Source organism: Centropristis striata, chromosome 4 (assembly GCF_030273125.1).
Source record: "Centropristis striata isolate RG_2023a ecotype Rhode Island chromosome 4, C.striata_1.0, whole genome shotgun sequence".
NCBI classification, from domain to species: Eukaryota; Metazoa; Chordata; class Actinopteri; order Perciformes; family Serranidae; genus Centropristis; species Centropristis striata.
In genome coordinates, this window is record NC_081520.1 from 28,229,830 (window position 1) to 28,252,969 (window position 23,140).

At 45.0% G+C, this 23,140-nt stretch overlaps 1 protein-coding gene across 1 annotated transcript; it reads left to right on the forward strand.

Moving 5' to 3' along the window:
* Nucleotides 1-228: 228 nt before the first annotated feature.
* On the forward strand, nt 229-21,747 carry LOC131970257 (segment polarity protein dishevelled homolog DVL-3). The gene is made up of 15 exons (XM_059331610.1): nt 229-543; nt 2,201-2,270; nt 3,011-3,144; nt 3,664-3,722; nt 3,796-3,937; nt 15,578-15,677; nt 15,866-15,935; nt 16,044-16,183; nt 16,313-16,389; nt 16,495-16,562; nt 17,066-17,146; nt 17,384-17,518; nt 20,251-20,418; nt 21,346-21,520; nt 21,611-21,747. The coding sequence occupies exons 1-14, from the start codon at nt 371-373 to the stop codon at nt 21,516-21,518; spliced, it is 1,590 nt and encodes a 529-aa protein (XP_059187593.1). The 5' UTR covers nt 229-370; the 3' UTR covers nt 21,519-21,520; nt 21,611-21,747.
* Nucleotides 21,748-23,140: the final 1,393 nt, after the last annotated feature.

Below are 23,140 nucleotides of genomic sequence, written 5' to 3' on the forward strand. Positions count from 1 at the left end.
TGATAAATTAATTGCATATAAGTAATAATAAGTTCATGTCTGTGGTAATAATAATTATAATTATAGAGAAGCTTTTACAGACACACTGCTTTTATTTTTTAGGGCTGAAGCGGAAGTGGTGTCTCTTATGTGGCAGTCTTGGCGTGGCTTCCGGAGGAGACTGAGAGCATCAGCTGCAGCAGCTGGACCGACACATCTGGACCGGGACGGACCTGGACAGACGGGCCGCAGGACGGACGGTGAAACAGGCGGACGGAGAGTGAGACAGGCAGACAGACATACAGGCAGGCAGACAGACAGACGGACAGACAGACAGGTGTCTCTCTCAGCATCTCTCTCCTCCGGGCCGTGCCGGGCCGTTCCGGACTCCATGGGGGACAGCATGGCGGAGACCCGGGTCATCTACCACTTGGAGGACCAGGAGACCCCCTACCTGATTCGGATCAACGTGCCCGCGCAGCGCGTCACCCTGGCGGATTTCAAACAGGTCCTGAACAAACCGAACCTAAAATTCTTCTTCAAGTCGGTGGACGACGACTTCGGGTGAGTCACGTGACCCGATTAGGGTATCGATCCTTCTGATGTGACGACAGGGCGTGACGTCACCTATATTGATCTGCCTGGCGTCATTATTGTTATTATTATTATTGATATATGTCTGTCTTTAATCATTTTATAATTCATTATTATTTATTTTATTATTATTATTATTATTATTATTATTGATATATGTCAGTGATTAATCATTTTATCATTCATTATTTCTTAAATTATTATTATTATTATTATTATATTTTATATATTAGATATATGCCAGTGTTTCATTATTTTATCAATCATTATTATTTATTATTAATTACTATTATTATTATTATTATTATTATTACTACTATCTGTCAGTTTGACAACAAATATTTTAAAATATTTAATAATTTTATCGATCATTATTTTTATTTTATAATTATTAACAATAATAATTATAAAAGTAATATCTGTCCGTTTGAGAACAAACATACTGAAATATTAGATTATTTTATTGATCAATATTATTATTGTTGTTGTTAATAATAATAATATGTAAGTTAGTTTTATAATTTATTATTATTACTTTTACTGTTGTCCAACACTGGTTAACACACTTAAAACATTTATTTATTTGTATTTCTTCTTTAATTTACATTCATTTATATTGAATTAATGTATTGATTTTTCATTTAATTTATTTATTTATTTTATATTTACAGATTATTTACACGTTTTCCTCATACATATTTATATCTTTTTTTTTATTTCCTTTAAACATCAAATACTATAAGAAATTAATTAGTTTGGGAAAAATGAATCAGTAGATGTAAAAATAGTTAAAAAATAAATAAATAAATGAAAAAAAAAATAAAGAAATATATTTACAAATTGTTACAAAATTAATTAATTAAAGAGAAAATAGAAATGAATGAATGAACCCTTTATTGTCATTGCACAGAGTAACAAGTACAAGTACAATGAAATTGAGCCATCAACCCGTCCAGAACGTATAAAACACCCACAAACAATATGACAAAGGTAAACAGGACAGGAAGACAGGGTATGAAGAGAGAGAAATACAGCACAATGGTTTGTTTATTTATGCAGCAGCTTCAGACTGAAACATCTGGAGGGGTGGATGGAATTAAAGCTGCTTAACGAACATGAAACATTAACGAGTTTAATCCTCCACAAACATGACAACCGTCCCTTTAAGAACAATAATATCACGCACACACATTTCATCAGTGAACATTAAAGAGCTTTACAGATACAGTCTGTTATATAACTCTGTTTGTGCGTCTGTTTGTGTGTGTGTGTGTGTGTGTGTGTGTGTGTGTGTGTGTGTGTGTGTGTGTGTGTGTGTGTGTGTGTATAAAAGCAGGTTCAGATTATTGAAGTCGTCTCTCCATTTTAGGTCATAGAATGAGTTTGTGATCTCTCGCTGCTCCATCGTTTACTAAGTTTAGTTTAGTAGAATTTTGTTGGTTCCTTAACACACAAAAGCACAAACCGTTAAGAGGACTTTTATGAGTTTTAGGTCATCAATAGGAATACTCATCAGTGACTCGTCCTGGTGAACAATCATGTGACAGATTAAATCACTGTTTTTATGAATGGAGTCTGGTTGAAGAGAACAGCAGAGGTCTGATGGTGTGTGTGTGTGTGTTTGCAGAGTCGTCAAAGAGGAGATCAGTGACGACAACGCCAGGCTGCCCTTCATCAACGGAAGAGTGGTCTGCTGGGTCAGTCACACACACAAACCCATGCACACACACACACACACACACACACACACACACTGTAACACAGACACAGACACTGTAACACACAGAGACACAGACACACTGTAACATACACACAGACACAGAGACACAAACACACTGTAAAACACACACACACAAACACACTGTAACACACACACACTGTAACACACAGGGACACACACGCACTGTAACACACACATAAACGCACACTGTAACACAGACACACTGTAACATACACACACAGACACAGAGACACAAACACTGTTACACACACACACACACACACACAGACACACACACACACACACACACACTGTAACACATACACACACACACATACTGTAACACACACACACACACACACACACACACACACACACTGTAACACACACATAAACACACACTGTAACACACAGGGACACACACACACTGTAACACAGACACACTGTAACATACACACACACACACAGAGACACAAACACACTGTGACACACACACACACACACACACAAACACCTTGTAACACACACACACACACACACACACACACACACACATACTGTAACACACACACACTGTAACACACAGGGACACACACACACACTGTAACACACACATAAACACACACATACACACACACACACACACACACACACACACATACACACACTCCCATCTCTACTGTGCCATGCTCTGACTCTCAGGTGTCTCTCTCTCAGCTGGTGTCTTCAGAAACCTGTCAGTCAGACTTCAGGGGTTCAGACCTCCAGTCTATAGCCACGCCCACCAGCCTGGCCCCACCCCCCATAGAGAGGACAGGTGTGATCGGAGACTCCAGACCGCCCTCCTTCCAGTGAGTACCTCACCTCACCTCATCATTCATAACAATAGTGTCATGTATGATTAGTTCCTTTATTTATATAGAATATTATTACAATACATTAAAACTGATAAAGTTTCCCATAGAACACAATGAGAAACTGACTGTAAAGAGGAGATGAACAGCAGCAGCTCTCTGAACTTTAACATGAAACAAGATTTAAAGTTCAAACGACTCAGGAGACTTTTCACTGTCAGTTTGTCTCAGTGCGCGACTCCGACTTACGGTCCCATAGAGACCAATGAGAACATGTTTTACTACAGACAGTAAACCTCCATCAGCGTTCAGAGGCTTTTCTTTCTGTTGTTGGGACCAAACCAGAGCAGTTTACCAGAATAAAAGCCTTAGAGGAAACTGTGTCTGAACAAGAAGCCCAGGACTGTTTTTCAAAGTAAAAGCCCAACCAAGTAACTAAATCTTAACAGGAAGTTCACAACATGGCTGTGCCTGTCTATCTGTTTGTTTGTCTCTGTCTGCATGTCTGTCTGTCAGTCAGGACGAGCAGCAGGGGTCAGAGGTCAGAGTCGTCTCTCCAGCAGAAGAAGAACGAGGTGAGAAACTATGTTTTTTTGTGGTTGTGAATCATGTTTCTGAGTCTCTGATTGGCTGGTTCTCTCTCTGGAGGCGGGCGTCTGAATGGCCACGCCCCCCGACCAGCTGATCAGAACGGGGCGGGGCCAGCAGGAGGTGACAGCTCGTCAACACCACAGAGCAGCCAATTAGAGACGACAAGCTTCTGTTCATCAGAGGAAGACTCAGGAGGAAGGTAACACACACACACACACACACACACACACACAAGACACAAGTTGCATCCAGTTGAGTGAAGAAGTGAGCCAGAGAGTGCAGCCTCTACATGATAGGGCCACCTGTGGTGATGAAGGACAGAGAGATGAGCTGGTTCCACAGACAGATACAGGGCCAGTAAGTATGGAACATGAGAGAGGAAGAAATAGAGTTACTTGCTAGGGCTGATGTTAGGAAATGTTATTCAGGTTGCTACATTTTTATCTATACCCAGTTTGTGTTGCTCAGTACAATGCAAAAACTGAAAAAATTACAGTAGTTAAAACAGCTAAACTTGCTGTAAAATGCCACATGCAGTAGTAGCTAATATTAAGAAATATGTTGTGCTTTTACTTTTTAAAGTTTTGGTAACGTCACAGTTAATGCTTACAAACTTTGAAGAATTTGAATACAGAAGTTTTTTATTGACAGCTCTGCTCCCCTGTATTTTCATTAAAATGTGGTATTATTATTTGTGCGGTAAGATATAATTACTGCATAAATTAAGTAATGCGAAGGCAGCCTCTCTCTCATCTGTGGTGGTTCTACTGGACATTTCTGCAGCTTTCGACACTGTTGATCATCAGATCCTCATCTCCACCCTTCACCACCTGGGAGTATCGGGCTCTGCCCTGTCTCTGCTCAAATCCTATCTCAAGGACCGCACCTTTCGTGTAACTTGGAGGGGTTCTGTTTCAGAACCCTGTCCACTCACCACCGGGGTCCCTCAAGGCTCTGTCCTTGGTCCGCTCCTTTTCTCTGTATACACCAACTCCCTTGGCTCCCTCATCCACTCGCATGGCTTCTCCTATCATAGCTATGCTGACGACACCCAGCTAATCCTCTCATTTCCCCAGTCTGAAACACAGGCAGCAGCACGTATATCTGCATGTCTGGCCGACATCTCCCAGTGGATGTCCTCACACCACCTCAAACTCAACCTGGGAAAGACTGAGCTACTTTACCTCCCAGGGAAGGGCTCCCCCACCACTGACCTCCACATCACTGTCCAGAACACAGTGGTTCTCTCCACAAAAAACGCGAAAAACGTTGGCGTGACTCTTGACAACCAACTGACCCTCTCCACAAACATCACCGCCACCACCAGATCTTGCAGATTCTTGCTGCATAACATCAGGAGAATCCGCCCGTTTCTCACCCAGAAGGCAGCTCAGGTCCTGGTCCAGGCGCTGGTCATCTCACGCCTGGACTACTGCAACTCCCTCATGGCAGGTCTGACTGCCAAAGCCATCCGACCTCTGCAACTCATCCAGAATGCAGCTGCTCAATTGGTCTTCAATCTTCCCAAATTTTCACACACAACACCCCTCCTCCGTTCCCTCCACTGGCTCCCGGTGGCTGCGCGAATACGTTTCAAGACTCTAGCTCTGGCGTACTCCGCTGCTAATGGTTCAGGTCCTACTTACATCCAGGACCTTGTCAAACTCTACACCCCTTCCCGTCCTCTCCGCTCTGCATCAGCCAAACGGCTGGCAACCCTCACCCTGCGTGTGTCAACTCGCCTCAAAACCTCCTCCAGACTTTTCTCTGTCTTGGCTCCCAAATGGTGGAACGAGCTCCCCACCGACATCAGGACCTCAGACAGCCTGTACATCTTCCGCCGCAGGCTCAAGACCTATCTCTTCCAGCAATACCTCGGTTAAGTCATGGTCATCTAACATATATATATACAGGTCCTTCTCAAAAAATTAGCATATTGTGATAAAGTTCATCCTTTTCCATAATGTAATGATAAAAATTAAACTTTCATATATTTTAGATTCATTACACACAACTGAAGTAGTTCAAGCCTTTTATTGTTTTAATATTGATGATTTTGGAAAAAAAAGGAAAGAAAAACTCAAAATCCCTATCTCAAAAAATTAGCATATTTCATCCGACCAATAAAAAAGTGTTAGTGTGTGTTATAAAGTGTTTTTAATACAAAAAAAAGTCAACCTTCAAATAATTATGTTCAGTTATGCACTCAATACTTGGTCGGGAATCCTTTTGCAGAAATGACTGCTTCAATGCGGCGTGGCATGGAGGCAATCAGCCTGTGGCACTGCTGAGGTGTTATGGAGGCCCAGGATGCTTCGATAGCGGCCTTAAGCTCATCCAGAGTGTTGGGTCTTGCGTCTCTCAACTTTCTCTTCACAATATCCCACAGATTCTCTATGGGGTTCAGGTCAGGAGAGTTGGCAGGCCAATTGAGCACAGTAATACCATGGTCAGTAAACCATTTACCAGTGGTTTTGGCACTGTGAGCAGGTGCCAGGTCGTGTTGAAAAATGAAATCTTCATCTCCATAAAGCTTTTCAGCAGATGGAAGCATGAAGTGCTCCAAAATCTCCTGATAGCTAGCTGCATTGACCCTGCCCTTGATAAAACACAGTGGACCAACACCAGCAGCTGACATGGCACCCCAGACCATCGCTGACTGTGGGTACTTGACACTGGACTTCAGGCATTTTGGCATTTCCTTCTCCCCAGTCTTCCTCCAGACTCTGGCACCTTGATTTCCGAATGACATGCAAAATTTGCTTTCATCCGAAAAAAGTACTGTGGACCACTGAGCAACAGTCCAGTGCTGCTTCTCTGTAGCCCAGGTCAGGCGCTTCTGCCGCTGTTTCTGGTTCAAAAGTGGCTTGACCTGGGGATTGCGGCACCTGTAGCCCATTTCCTGCACACGCCTGTGCACGGTGGCTCTGGATGTTTCTACTCCAGACTCCACTGCTTCCGCAGGTCCCCCAAGGTCTCGGCCCTTCTCCACAATCTTCCTCAGGGTCCGGTCACCTCTTCTCGTTGTGCAGCGTTTTCTGCCACACTTTTTCCTTCCCACAGACTTCCCACTGAGGTGCCTTGATACAGCACTCTGGGAACAGCCTATTCGTTCAGAAATTTCTTTCTGTGTCTTACCCTCTTGCTTGAGGGTGTCAATGATGGCCTTCTGGACAGCAGTCAGGTCGGCAGTCTTACCCATTGTAGGAGCTGAATGTGTTTGGTTGAGTGTTTATGTGTGGTGTAATTCACTCAATGTATATGTGGGGTCGCTATGCTGTTACCTGGGGAGCTCAGGTGTATATAGGTGTGATTGTTCACTCTTTGTGCAGGGTTTGACCCGGAAGGGCAAATGGTTTTTTGACCGCCGCTACGCCGCTGTAGCGCTGTATGTAGATCATCATGCCGGTATTTTGTTTTGTATGTTTTTTCTTTGTTTACATTACACGGCAATAAACGGATTATGATGTGCAACAGCGTGAACATTTATTCAATATGGTAGAAGAGCATCAGTCAAGGCGTGGCGTGTCAACCAAGTTATTCCGGGACCCAAATACCTCAGTAACTCAGTATAAGACTGAGCTCCTATAATATTAGTCAAAAAACCCGCACCAGTTGGAACTTCGTTTGGACACCGGCACGTTTGGTACGGACCGGAGGTGAGCGCAAAGACGAGTGGAGCTGCTGGAAGCGGTTTGGAACTGCGAGGAGGTTGGGAGAGCGTTTGGACGTGGCTGCAAAATCAAGTACTGCATCCTGTGCAGCCATGAAGGCTGAGGCAGAAAAGGCAGCACTTGTTGCTCGTGCTGCAGCTTTGAAGGAAAGGCATGCTTTGGAGGAACAGGAACAGCAGCTGAGAAGGAGAAGAGAGCAGCTGGATTTGGAAGCTGAAATTGCTGCTTCCACTGCTAAGCTAGCTGTATTAAATGCTTCAGAGCGGAGAAGTTCTTCTCAATCATCCAATGGCATGAATTCCTATCTGGAAAAGGAGAAAAGGAAAAATCTGGAAAAAGCTGTCAACACATTAAACCCTATGGCAAAGGAGTACAACCCTGAGACATGGAAATCAACACAACAAAATGAATCAACAAAATGGTCACTTCCACCCAACAAAACTCTATTAAAGGATGTGCGACCCAAGGAAACTGAGCAATGGATTCAAGCTGCTTCAGTGCATCAGTTCAGCCAAAATGAACAGCAACAAGTAAATACATCTGGAACAACACTGAATTTTCAACATCAGTCAACAACAACTGCTCAACCTACACACTATCCATACGTCAGTCAAAGTCCACCTGACATACTTACCATCATGCAGAGGCAAAATGAAATAACAGCAGCTCTGGTACAGCAGCAGCATATGATGTCACTGCCCCCACGAGATACTCCCACATTTGAAGGGGACCCTCTCCAGTACAGGGCCTTCATTAAAGCCTTTGAGCAAGGAGAGGAGGAAAAGGCAGGAAAAGCAGACTGTTTGTACTATCTGGAACAGTTTACAAGAGGACAGCCACGTGAATTGGTGCGTAGCTGCCAGCACATGGCCCCTGAGCGTGGCTATGCAGTGGCAAAGGAACTCCTCCAGAAACATTTGGGAAATCAGTACAAAATCGCAAGTGCTTACATGGAAAAGGCTCTGGCTTGGCAGACAATAAAATCTGAGGACGTGAAAACACTGCAAGCCTATTCCTTATTCCTGCGTGGATGCTGCAATGTAATGGAAGAGCTTCAGTACATGCAGGAACTGGATATGCCAGTAAATATAAGAGCTATTGTGTCCAAGTTGCCATTCAGAATGAGGGAGCAGTGGAGGACCATAGCTCACGACATAATGGAGACAACCAATCAGCCAGCTTGCTTCATTAATCTGGTCACATTTATCGTGCGTCGTGTCAGCATTCTTTCTGACCCTTTGTTTGGTGAGATACAGGAGTCATCTGGTGTTGCTGGAATAAAGACTGTCTCTTGGTTCAAAGCGCAACCTAGAAACAAAATGAAAGGAAATGTTGTGGCTACCACTGTAACATCTATGGAAGTGCCTGGGAAAATTAAAGAGTTTACATCAGACCCAAGAGAAGCAAAAAAGGCCGAATGCCTTTGCTGTGCTCGTGACCACTCTTTGGAGGACTGCAAACAGTTCCAGGGAAAGAAGCACAAAGAAAAAATCTTGTTTCTGAGGGGAAAAGGGGTTTGTTTTGCATGTTTATGTGTGGGACACATGAGCCGTGAGTGTGAAAGCCGCTTGACATGTAAAATTTGTAGTCAAACCCACCCCACTGTGCTTCATATTAAAAGGCAACCAGCTCTGGAACAGTCTGAAACATCTCACCAGCCAACTTCATTCAAAACATGTGGACACACGGGCCGGTCAGGACCGGTGTGTGTTATCCATCCTGCCTGTGAAGGTTAAAGGTGCAAAGGGAAATCGCATCATAGAAACCTATGCCTTTTTGGACCCGGGAAGTTCAGCCACATTCTGCTCAAAATATCTAATGCGAAAGCTGAATGTCCCAGGGAGAAAAAACAGCTTCCTGTTGAGCACAATGGGGCAAAAAACAGTGGTTCCGGCGTACTCATTGACTGGTTTGGAGGTATCTAATCTGGACAGCAATGACTTTCATGTTCTCCCAGAGGTTCTCACACAGACAAAAATGCCAGTCGATGTTAATAACATGGTAACAACTGAAGAACTGGCAAAATGGCCATATTTATCCAAGGTGAACATCCCAAACATAAAAGCAAATGTCGACCTGTTAATTGGAACCAATGCTCCCAAGATATTAGAGCCCTGGGAGGTCATTAACAGTAGCGGGAATGGCCCATATGCTATTAAGACAGTGCTTGGGTGGGTTGTTAATGGACCACTGAATGGAAACAGTGTTGCTTCAGAAGAGGAGCTGCCCTTGGCAATGGTGAACAGGATCTCTGTGTGTAAGCTCGAAGAAATGCTGGTCAAGCAATATAATCATGAGTTTAATGAGAAAACCACAAAGGAGAATGAAATGTCCAGAGAAGATCTCAAGTTCCTGGAAATCATGGAGCATTCAGCAGTACTTCAGGAAGGAAGGTACTGTTTGAAATTGCCCTATAAGAACAAGGAGATTTGTCTACCTAACAACTTTGCAGTGGCTAAGCAAAGGATCCAGGGTTTGAGGAGAAAATTTCTGAACAACAAACACTTGCACCAGGAGTACAGTGGGTACATGAACACACTCGTCAGTAAGAACTACGCAGAGCAAGTGCCTCAGGAACAGCTGCATGGTGAAAGGGGGAAGGTGTGGTATATCCCTCACCATGGTGTCCATCATCCGAGGAAAGGATCTCTTCGTGTAGTGTTCGACTGTGGAGCCACATTTCAAGAAGCATCTTTGAACAGTGAATTGTTGCCAGGTCCCAACCTCACCAGCTCTTTGCTTGGAGTTCTTCTTCGTTTCAGGAATGAAGTGGTGGCATTCATGGGTGACATTCAAGCCATGTTCCATCAAGTGAAGGTTGCTGAGGAGGATAGAGATTTTCTCCGCTTTCTTTGGTGGCCAGATGGTGACATCACTCAGGACCTCAGGGAGTATCGGATGACTGTACACCTGTTTGGCGCTGTGTCATCTCCTAGCTGTGCAAGCTATGCACTTAGGAAAACTGCGGATGACAACCAGTCTGAGTTTGTGGACGATGTGGTTCTGTCTGTTAAGCAAAATTTCTATGTAGACGACTGCTTAAAGAGTGCAGCCACTGAAGAAGAAGCTATCCAAATGATAAAAGATCTTACTGCTCTGTGTCAGAAGGGGAGCTTCATTTTGGAAAAGTGGATAAGCAACAGTCGTATTGTGTTGCAGGCCATCAAAGAGGAGCAAAGGGCCAAGGACCTGAAGGAGTTGGATTTGGACCAAGATATTCTGCCGCTGGAAAGGGCTTTGGGTCTACAGTGGTGTGTGGAGATTGACTCTTTCAGGTTTAAGATGGAGATGAAACAACAGTCTCTCACCAGACGTGGTATGCTGTCAGTTACCAGTTCGGTGTACGATCCGTTGGGTTTTCTGGCACCAGTCACATTGCCTGCCAAGAAGATGCAGCAGGAGCTCTGTAGGAGAGGCTGTGGCTGGGATGATGATCTGCCCAGGGACATCTTACCTCGTTGGAAAGGGTGGCTGGAGGACTTGAAGCAGCTGTCTGCATTCAGTGTGGGAAGGTGCATCAAGCCAGTGGGGTTTGGAGAGATCAAGCATGCCCAGTTACATCACTTTGCTGATGCCAGTGAAGGAGGATACGGAACTGTAACGTACATCCGTATGTTAAATCAGGAAAATAACATCCAGGTCACCTTTCTGCTCGGCAAAGCCAGGGTGACACCACTGAAGGCTGTGACTATTCCCCGACTGGAGTTGACGGCAGCTGTCCTCGCAGTTAGAGTGGACTCGTTGTTAAAGGCAGAGCTGAATGTCCAGGTGAAGGATTCAGTCTTTTGGACTGACAGCACTTCAGTTTTGAAGTACCTTAACAACGAGGACAGACGATTTCACACGTTCGTGGCCAACAGAATCTCGACCATCAGAGAAACATCTAAACCCTCACAATGGAGGCATGTAGGGTCCAAGGATAATCCAGCTGACGATGCATCGAGGGGAATGAAGGTCTCTGATTTTCTGAACAACCGCAGGTGGCTGGAAGGGCCTACTTTTCTTTGGAAGCATGAGGAGGACTGGCCTAGAACTGTGTTGGATGTCTCAGTGGACTCTGATGACCAAGAGGTCAGAAAGGAGGTGACGGTGAATACCATCAGTGTGTGTGACGTTTCTAGTCCTACGAACCAGCTCATTGCCTACTTTTCTGACTGGAGGAGACTAAAGACAGCTGTTGCCTGGATCCTGAGATTAAAGGTCATGTTGTTGGCACAGAGTCGCAAGAGGAAACAATTAGAAGCTTCTGTGTCTAATTGTCTGGAGAAAGGAAGTCAGGGCAGTTTGTTGCAGACGGAAAGAAAGGGAGTTACATCAACGTCCATAAGTGGCAGTCTGAAGCTGGATGAGTTGCTGGGAGCAGAGGGTGCCATAATTCGCTATTGTCAGCGACAGAGGTTTGGTGAAGAGATGTCTGATTTGTCATCTGGGAAAGTGGCAGTGAGTCGACAGAGTCCCACATACAGGCTGGATCCATGTTTGGAGGATGGATTCCTGAGAGTTGGGGGAAGATTGAGCAGAGGAGCAATGCCAGAGGAAGCCAAGCATCCGCTTATTCTTTCCAAAGACCAGCAAATTTCCACGCTCATTCTCAGACATGTGCATCAGAATCTGGGGCATGGTGGACGGACTCACACGCTGTCCAAGGTGAGGAGGAGGTTTTGGATAACCAACGGCAATGCAGCTGTCAGAAAAATTATTGGTGAATGCAGCTTCTGTAGACGCTACAATGGAAGAGCAGTGGAACAAAAAATGGCTGACCTGCCAAAGGTGAGAATCCTTCCTGATCTTCCACCATTTACAAACCCAGGAGTGGATTATTTTGGTCCAGTGGAGGTGAGGAGAGGAAGATCAACTTGTAAGCGATATGGCGCTATCTTTACCTGTATGGCGAGCAGGGCAGTCCATCTGGAGGTGGCTGTTTCATTGGACACGGACGCATGCATCAATGCTCTGCGGCGTTTTATCAGCAGAAGAGGGCAGGTGACAAGTCTAACATCAGACAATGGCACTAACTTCATTGGAGCAGACAGAGAGCTGAAGGAGGCGCTTACTGCTTTGAATCAGGACAGGATTCAAGGAGCTCTGTCACAGGTTGGAATACAGTGGAACTTTAATCCGCCAGCAGGCTCACAACATGGTGGTGTGTGGGAACGGATGATCCGCCTGGTGAGAAGAGTACTCAGTTCGGTTCTGCATCAGCAGAAGTTAGACGATGATGGACTTCATACAGTGTTCTGTGAAGTGGAGGCCATTTTGAACGACCGTCCAATCACCAAGCTCTCAGAGGATGCTAATGACTTGGAACCTCTCACGCCTAATCATCTTCTCTTAAGAGGGAAACCAGCTTTGCCACCTGGAGTGTTTGAACATCATGATCTGTACGTGAGAAGGCGCTGGAGACAAGTACAGTATCTCTCGGACCTTTTCTGGAAGAGATGGATTCGGGAGTATTTGCCCTTGCTCCAGGAGAGGCAGAAGTGGAATGAGAGGAAGAGGAGTTTGACAGCTGGAGATATCGTGGTGATCATGGATTCTTCAGCTACACGTGGTTCATGGCCACTTGGCAGAGTTCTGGAAGGTTTTCCAGATAAGCAAGGGCTTGTGCGTTCTGTGAGGTTACAGACAAAGGCCAACATTATTGAAAGGCCGGTAACAAAACTCTGTTTGGTACATGGAGTGTAGATTTGTCTGTACTGTACTTTAATGTAACTGTATAAACACATGTTGCTCCTTTCATGTTGTATTTTGAATTGTTATGTCGGTCTGTCATTAACAATTAGGGGCCGGTGTGTAGGAGCTGAATGTGTTTGGTTGAGTGTTTATGTGTGGTGTAATTCACTCAATGTATATGTGGGGTCGCTATGCTGTTACCTGGGGAGCTCAGATGTATATAGGTGTGATTGTTCACTCTTTGTGCAGGGTTTGACCCGGAAGGGCATATGGTTTTGTTTTGTATGTTTTTTTCTTTGTTTACATTACACGGCAATAAACGGATTATGATGTGCAACAGCGTGAACATTTATTCAATACGGTAGAAGAGCATCAGTCAAGGCGAGGCGTGTCAACCAAGTTATTCCGGGACCCAAATACCTCAGTAACTCAGTATAAGACTGAGCTCCTATAATACCCATGATTGCGGTTTTGAGTAATGAATCAGGCTGGGAGTTTTTAAAAGCCTCAGGAATCTTTTGCAGGTGTTTAGAGTTAATTCGTTGATTCAGATGATTAGGTTAATAGCTCGTTTAGAGAACCTTTTCATGATATGCTAATTTTTTGAGATAGGGATTTTGAGTTTTTCTTTACTTTTTTTCCCAAAATCATCAATATTAAAACAATAAAAGGCTTGAACTACTTCAGTTTTGTGTAATGAATCTAAAATATATGAAAGTTAAATTTGTATCATTACATTATGGAAAAGGATGAACTTTATCACAATATGCTAATTTTTTGAGAAGGACCTGTATATATATATATATATATATAAAAATAAAAAAAATGCGCTTCCTTTTTTCTCTTCTTCTTTTCTTCTTTAAGATATAGCACTCCTGTAGCGATGACAGTTGGCTCTTAAAGTTATGTACTTACTTGATTCCTGTGGTCTATGTCTAGTACCATCAGGTTGAATGCACTTATTGTAAGTCGCTTTGGACAAAAGCGTCAGCTAAATGACATGTAATGTAATGTAAAGTAAATAATTAATTAATACATTCATTTTAAAATAGCATGGAATAGATTTTATAATATGCTGTTATAATCAATTGTATAATTTGGATGGTAAAGTATCATGAGCCACAATTAAAGTATTGTGACACTCATGCCAGGTGTTATTGTTGTTGTTGAGTTTCCACACGCCGATTGCTTTGGGCTGGCCCTGGTCAAAGTCCAGGGCCGTTTTTTAGTCCCAATCCGTCCCTGACTGGAGGCTAATAGTTTCCCTCTGCTCCCAGTCTTTATGCTAAGCTAGGCTAACCACACGTAACACGTGTCCATGTAGAGTTAATGCTTCATCTCCTCTCTCAAGGTAAGAGTTGAGTGAGAAAGAATTGTCTATGGAGAAGCGAATGACGGCAGCAACCAATCAGGAGGAGGATCAGTGTCCAATATGTACCTACCCTTTCTGTTTTGATGAATTGTTGGTGTGGTTTGGCACTTCAGGGCCACTGTAGTTCTGATATTTGATCATGTGATCTGATATTTGATTATGCGATCTATCTGTGATAAAATGTGTCACTGCTCCTTTAAGCGTCTCCGTGTGTCTCTGTGACATCAGCAGCAGCTCTGGCTGTGATTGGTCGGCCGATCTCACTCACCTGCCCTCCAGTCCTCTTCTTCTTCCGCTCCAGTTAACCTGTTCAGCTCCGTCTGCTGCTGCGCTCTGATTGGCTGATGCAGGTCATATGACCGGCGGTGCGCTGCGTTTATTGTCACTCAGATAAAAGAGTCTCCGCTGATCTGATGATGTGTTCCCCTCGACGCTCCGCAGCATCTAATATTAGAATATTATTTTCTGATTTATTGTTGTTGACTGGGGTTTTTTTGGGATTATTTACATTTTTGTTGTTGTAGATTTCTGTTTTTCTGTTTTCTTTTTTTTTTTTTTATCATTCTGTTGTCAAAGGTTTGATTTTTATTCTCATATGTTTATGTTCAACAATTGCATGTCATTTTTTAAACATGTTTATTATTATAAATTTGATCTTTTTAATTGTACATATTAAATATATGTTTATATTATAATTTTTTGTCTTTTTAATTTTATATATTAAATATGTTTATTTTTATAACTTTTATCTTTTTAATATCATTTTTTAAATGTATAACTTTTAAAGTTTTATTTTGTTTTTTTAACATATTTTATATATGTTATGTATTTATTTCATTTAAGAATGCATATTCATAATTTTACATTATATCAGTTTTTGGACATGCTTTACAATCTATCTGAGCACTTAATATATGTTATAATAATAATGATTATTATTTACTGTCTAAATCATTTTAATTTAAACTGAGTTTTTAATTTATATTTATATTTTGCTTTGGAGGATTGATTAGATTTTTCTATTTTTACTCAGAAATATTTTACAATATTATTATTTACTTAATAATTGATTAATTTAATTTTGATTTGTATTATATCTGTTACTGTGATGTCATACCAGGTTCAGCCAATCAACAGGCCGCAGCAGCTCCTCGCCGAGACTCGTCCGGCGCCAACGACGACGCCACCGGAGACACAAAACACAACCACGCATGGAGAGGGTACACACACACACACACACACACACACACACACACACACACAGAAACACACACACACACACACACATTTTTATCTTAATATAAATTTAAATTAAAACTAACAGCTTTTTTCCTCTCTTTTAACTCTGTCTGTCCTCCTGTCTCTCCCTCTGTCTGTCCTTCTGTCTGTCCTCCCTTCTGTCTCTCAGTCTGTGTCTTTCAGCAGTGTCACCGACTCCACCATGTCCCTGAACGTTGTCACAGTAACTCTGAACATGGGTGAGTCCTCAGATATTAAAACAGGTAAACATCCTGTCAGCTTCACCTGACACACACCTGTCTGTCTGTCTGTCTGTCTGTCTGTCTGTCTGTCTGTCTGTCTGTCAGAGAGGTATAACTTTCTGGGGATCAGTATCGTGGGTCAGAGTAACGACCGAGGAGACGGAGGTATTTATATCGGCTCCATCATGAAGGGAGGAGCTGTAGCTGCTGACGGACGCATCGAACCTGGAGACATGTTACTACAGGTACTACTGTTACTGTAGTACTACTGTTACTACAGGTACTACTGTTACTGCAGTACTACTATCAGTACTACTGCAGTACTGTTCGTGGTACTACTTGTATAAATAAATAATAGTCTGTCTGTCCGTCAGGTGAACGACATCAACTTTGAGAACATGAGTAACGATGACGCCGTCCGAGTCCTGAGAGAGATCGTCCACAAACCAGGGTGAGACATGAATACTGCTAATACTGTTAATACTACAAATACAAGTACTTCTATAACTATTACTACTATGACTTCTACACATTAATGGCTTCTGTCCGTCTGCAGTCCAGTCACGTTAACGGTGGCAAAGTGTTGGGATCCAAACCCCCGAGGCTGCTTCACCCTGCCACACAGTGAGTCCATAGCACGAGAACCTCATTAACATAATTGACTCATACCCTCATTAACATAATTATTCAGGACACACTTTAACATAAGAAACGTAGGCCCTCATTAACATAACTAACTCAGAATTTAGATGATTAGCTCAGGCCCTCATTAACATAATTAACTTAGGCCCTCATTAACATAACTAACTCAGGACACTCATTAAAATGATTAGCTCAGGCCCTCATTAACATAATTAACTTAGGCCCTCATTCACATAATTAATTCAGGACACTCATTAACATGATTAGCTCAGGCCCTCATTAACATAATTAACTTAGGCCCTCATTAATATAACTAACTCAGGACACTCATTAACATGATTAGCTCAGGAACTAATTAACATAATAATTGATTTTCCTCATTACCATAATTAGCTGATAACCATCATTAACATTTAATAATAATTAACTCCCTGCCCAGGATAACATTAGCCTCACCTGGTTCTTTCTGTCTCTCGTCCTCGAAGGTGAGCCGGTACGTCCCATCGACCCCGCCGCCTGGGTGTCTCACACCGCTGCCATGACAGGGAGCCTCCCGCCGCACTACGGTCAGACTCCCATCAGCCACTGCAGCACCTGTCCACCACCGGTCACCTGTCCATCACCTGTCCGTCACCTGTCCATCACCTGTCTGTCACCTGTCCATCACCTGTCATCCTTCCATCATCTGTCCCCTGTCCATCACCTGTCACCTTTTCATCACCTGTCCGTCACCTGTCCATCATCTGTCACCTGTCCACCACGTGTCACCTGTCCATCATCCATTATCTGATGGTGTTTTTCAGGCGTGCAGGAGGAGAACCATCTCACAATCCACAGTGACATGACGGCAGTGGTGAAGGCCATGGCCAATCCTGAGTCCGGCCTGGAGGTCCGTGACCGGATGTGGCTGAAGATCACGATTCCCAACGCCTTCATCGGTAGGAAGACCCTAAACCCTTTATCAGTTAGACCCTAAACCCTTTATTAGGAAGAAGGCCCTAAACCCTTTATGAGTTACGAGACCCTAAACCCTTTATCAGTTAGACCCTAAACCCTTTATCAGTTAGACCTTAAACCCTTTATCAGTTAGACCCTTATGAAGCGGACACATGAAGAATGGCGTACCTCGCCATTAAACCAGGGGCCCCCCCCTGAAGCCAGACCCGGAAGGGGAGCTCGCAGGCGAGTGTCTGGTGGCCGGGCTCAGCCCGAAAAAGCCACATGGATCCGCCGACCTGTGGGCCCACCACCCGCAGTGTAGGGCATAAGGGTCAGGCGCATTGTAAGCTGGGCGGCAGGCAAAGACAGGTACCTGGGCTTGCTGACCCCCGGCTTCAGTGGCTAGCTCTGGGGACGTGGAACGTCACCTCGCTGGCGGGGGACGGAAGCTTCTGAGGGCGGTCAAGCGCTACCAGCTAGAAATAGTCAGGCCCACCTCCACGCATAGCGTGGGCTCTGGAACCAAACTCCTGGATAGAGGCTGGACTCTCTCCTTTTCCGGAGTTGCCCAGGGTGAGAGGCGCCAGTCAGATGTGAGGATACTCACAAGCCCCCGGCTGAGCACCGCTGTGTTGGAGTTCTCCCCGAGGAACGAGAGGGTCGTCTCCTTGCAACTGCAAGTTGCGAGGAGAAGGTCCATGACTGTTGTTTGTGCTTATGGAAGGGGCACCACCTGGGGACTCTATTGTTCTTCTGGGAGACTTCAATGCTCACGTGGGCAATAATGATGGTACTTGGATGGGAGTGATTGGGAGGAACAGCCTGCCCGATCTGAACCCGAGTGGTGTTTTGTTATTTGACTTCTGTGCTAGTCACGGTTTGTCCATAACAAACACCATGTTCGAACATAGAGTTGCTCAAAAGTGTACTTGGTACCAGAGCACTCTGGGCCATAGATCGATGATCGATTTTATTATCGCATTGTCAGATCTGCGGATGTTCTGGACACTCAGGTGAAGAGAGGAGCAGAGCTGTCAACTAATCACCACCTGGTGGTGAGTTGGATCAGGTGGCGGGGGAGGCTGCTGGACAGACCTGGCAAACCCAAACGTGTAGTGAGGGTGAACTGGGTGTGTCTTCAGGATCTTCAACTCACCTCTGGAAGAATTTCTCCAGCATCCCGAGTGAGGCTGGTGACATGGAGTCCGAATGGGCCATGTTCAGAGCCTCAATTGTTGACGTGGCTGATAGGAGCTGTGGCCTGAAGGTCGTCGATGCCTGTTGCAGCAACCCAAAAACCTGCTGGTGGACACCAGCGGTGAGGGAGGCCATCAAGCTGAAGAAGGAGGCCTTTCGGTCTTGGCTGGCTGAGGGGTCTCCGGAAGCAGCAGACAGGTACCATTCAGCCAGAAGAGCTGCAGCTGCGGCAATCGCTGATGCAAAAACTCGGGTATGGGATTTGGGGAGGCTATGGAGGAGAACTTTTGGTCAGCCTCCCCCTGGGGGACCCCGAGACGTTCATAGAATCACTCCAGGTACTGCAGGAATATGGGATACCGGGCTCGTTGCTACGAGCTATTCGGTCCCTATATAACCAAAGTGAGAGCTGTGTCCGCATACTTGGCACAACATCAAACACGTTCCCGGTGGGTGTTGTCCTCCGCCAGGGTTGTCCCTTGTCCCCAATTCTGTTCGTGGTCTTCATGGACAGGATCTCAAGGCGCAGCCGGGGAGAGGAAGGGATCCGGTTTGGTGACCTTAGAATTGCATCTCTGCTTTTTGCGGATGATGTGGTTCTTTTGGCTTCATCAGACTGGGACCTCCAGCACTCATTGGTGCGGTTTGCAGCCAAGTGCGAAGGGGTTGGGATGAGAGTCAGCACTTCCAAGTCTGAGGCCATGGTTCTCTGCCGGAAAACGGTGAACTGCCCTCTGAGGAGGGACTGCCTAAAGCGAAGGAGTTCAAGTACTCTGGGTTTTGTTCAGGAGTGAGGGTAGAAGAAGAAGAAGAGGAGCTGAGCCAGAAGGCAAAGCTCTCGATTTACCAGTCCATCTATGTTCCAACACTCACCTATGGTCATGGGTAGTGACCGAAAGAACGAGATTGCGGACACAAGCAGCTGAAATGAGTTTCCTCCGTAGGATGGCTGGGCTCAGCCTTAGAGTTAGGGTGAGGAGCTCAGACATCTGGAGGGAGCTCAGAGTAGAGCCGCTGCTCCTTCGCGTTGAAAGGAGCCAGCTGAGGTGGTTTGGCCTCAGGGAAGACCCAGAACACGGTGGAGGGATTATATCTCTCACCTGACCTGGGAACGCCTCGGGGTCCAGGAGGAGCTGGACATTGTGGCTGGGGAGAGGGACGTCTGGAATGCCCTGCTTAGACTGCTGGATGGATGGATGGATAAACCCTTTATCGGTTAGACCCTCAACCCTTTATCAGTTAGACCCTAAACCCTTTATCAGTTAGACCCTAAACCCTTTATTAGTTAGACCCCCAACCCTTTATCAGTTAAAGACCCTAAAACCTTTATCAGTTAAAGACCCTAAACCCTTTATCAGTTAAAGACCCTAAACCCTTTATCAGTTAAAGACCCTACACCCTTTATCAGTTAGAAGACCCTAAACCTTTTATCAGAGTCAGGTCCCACCCAGACCTGTGACATCAGATTTTAATCATATCCACAAAAATAATCTGTTGGGTTTTCCAAGATCAGCTGCAGGTTTCTTGTGTGCAGGTTCTGATGTGGTGGACTGGCTGCACCGGAACGTGGACGGGTTCACCGACCGCCGTGAAGCTCGCAAGTATGCCGGGAACCTGCTGAAGGCCGGGTACATCCGCCACACGGTCAACAAGGTGACCTTCTCCGAACAGTGCTACTACGTGTTCGGGGACCTCTGTGGAGGTGAGGACACATCAGATACTTGATCTGTTACTGTCTGAGGCTACAGTACCACCACCGGTCACCAGAGGGAGACAGAACGCCCAGCAGAGAACGCCTTACCGTGTGTTCAGACCGGACGCGTAGCGAATTTTCGCGTCGCGTTACTCGCGCGAGTAGTTGAATTTACTCGCGAATTTTCGCCCAATGGACTATTTAGCGCCAAATAATTCCCTCCATTTCATTCTGTCATCAACCATGACAAGCATAGCGTCCCTGTACCTGCTCTGGAAGTCCGAGATACGTCGGAAAACACGCCGTCGTGTCTGGGTGAGTGACATCATCCGGAGGCGCACTCAGCACGGAGAGAGGACCGCAGAGTACTTCCACCTTTTTCCTGTCCCTCCTGCCGACCCACTCCTCCTTCCTGCCTCTTTTGTCCTCTCTCTCATGTATGTATCTCGGACACTGTCGTCCAGAATCTCAACGCTGATAGGCTGTCCCGACACAGCGTCACGCAAATATTTCGCCAAAGTTGAATTTATTGAACTCACACACACATGTTTCATTCGCGCCGCGACATTCGCGTCAATTGCGGCATTCTCGTTGCACGAAACCCGCGATTCGCGCCGCCGGCAAAAATTTGCGTCTATTCGCGTGTTTGCATTGACTTTGTATGTAATCTTGTCGCGCGAAATATTCGCTACGCGTCCGGTCTGAACACACCGTTACTGTTATTAAAGTTGGTTCATGCTTCTAAACTTAGTGTCAAATCATAAATACAGCCTTTAAATCATGTTCAATCTTTTTACATTAAAGTACAGACAATATTTCAAATAAGGAATTATCTAATTAAAACTGTGAGAAAGATTCTCTCAGCTGATTGTTTCAGTTTGCTGTGATGTCCTTGTATTCTGGGGAGTCCCAGCTGATCTCTGCTTCCTCTGACAGATGTGTCCGTTCTGACTCTGCTGGATCCTGAAGACGACTCCAGAGGGTCAGACTGTGAGCCGCCGGCCCCGGCCCCCCAGTGGCCCCCGGCCTTCTCCTACCAGTACCCGGTGCCGGGTCCCTACAGCTCGCCACCCCCCCCTCCCCCTGCTGGGGGGCAGTCAGCACAGTGAAGGTCAGTCTTTCTGAATACAATAAATATATTTTATTTTCTCTCCCATTCGTTAAACTCATCTTGACTGGTCCTGACTCGTGTTTCCTGCAGGAAGTCGCAGCAGCGAGTCAAACTGCAGCAACGGTCTGAAGAAAGGTCGGCGAGGCAGCCAATCAGAGCCAAGCAGACAGGAAGTGAGAGCGTCTTCCGACGAGCCACACGGTGCAGATTCCCCCGGCGATGCCCTGCCCTCCCTCCCTGGTCTCCATGGTAACAAAGACTCAGAGGATGTCCCACTGCCGCCGTCGCCCCGAGGTCAGCGCCGTGACCCGGCCGCCTCCCGCCAGTCGTTCCGCCTCGCCATGGCCAATCCCAGCGACTTCTTCGTGGATGTCATGTGACCCTGCGATGATGATGTCATTTCCTGCTTTAAAAATGTCGCTTTTATTTTGAAATAGAAAAAGGTTTGTCCACAATCTGCCGACGGAGAAAAAAGATTCACGTTTCAGTTTCCAGGATGTTGGAATGGTATCAAATTGTAACAAGGAGGCGGGGCTAAAGGAATGGCATGGGGAGGCCGGGGTAAATGAACAGCACAGAGAGGCGGGGCTAAAGGAACGCCGCGCCCCCTAGAGGCACAAGACCACTGAGCAACTTTCATAGGAATTACCAGGGCCCCACTTCAAACACTGATGTTAGAACAGATCAGACTCTCAGGTCCTGAATCAGATCCAGCTCTAAAGCTTCAGTCTGAACTGTCGCTCTGATGTCACTGTGATGTCACTGTGGCGAGCTCAGACATTGGTAAACTGTTCCCGCCATGCAGCCCGACTCCTGCACGCTGCTCAGGGAGACGAGTTGTTTGAGGTTCATCTCCTTCACGTCCTCAAAGTTTGGATGAAATTTGTTTCTGTGATATGAAGCCAAATTCTGGACTGGACCGGACCGGACCGGACCAGACCAGACCACAACAGAACAGAACAGAACAGACTGGACCGGACCAGACCAGAACAGACTGGACCGGACCAGACCAAGTCCACCACCAGGTGTCTCACTGAACTCGGCAGAACTTGTGTTGGTTGAGCCGGTTTGCATGAAATCGACCCAGGTTATACTCTGCTTCCGGACTGGTTTGACCATGAGACCTGGTCCATGAGCTGAGACCTGGACCTGGGTCAGACCTGGACCTGGATCAGACCTGTTGTGAGCTCACTGTTGAACCAATCACACATCAATATTAATGTAAATATGACGGATGATTATTGTTTTATTTATTAATATAGTTTATTTTGCGGCTGTCTCCACTGAAGCTTTTTAAACTCAAATAAAAAATATTCAGCAACTTCTTCTGTTTGTTTTTCATGTTTGATTTTTAACAAAAAACAAAACAAAGAAAGTTCTAAAATATTGATGAGGTTTAATAATAATCATCCATCATGTGAACAGCTGCTTTCATCATGTTATATATATATATATATATATATATATATATAAAATGGTGTGCACCTATATAGCGCAAATTCACAAATATTTATTTTAATAACTGTATTTAATTTATATTTGTTTGTTCTTTAGCCATTTTAATTAACCAATTAGTTTAGTTGTTTTATATTCAATGTCTTTGTATTTATTTTATGATTT

What these genes read in the sequence shown, in the direction of transcription:
- LOC131970257 (XM_059331610.1), top strand. Translation starts at nt 371, where the DNA reads ATGGGGGACAGCATGGCGGAGACCCGGGTCATCTACCACTTGGAGGAC. An exon ending in ACGGAAGAGTGGTCTGCTGG is followed by an intron (nt 2,271 to 3,010) that starts GTCAGTCACACA and finishes TCTCTCTCTCAG; the next exon opens with CTGGTGTCTTCAGAAACCTG. An exon ending in CTGCTTCACCCTGCCACACA is followed by an intron (nt 16,563 to 17,065) that starts GTGAGTCCATAG and finishes TCGTCCTCGAAG; the next exon opens with GTGAGCCGGTACGTCCCATC.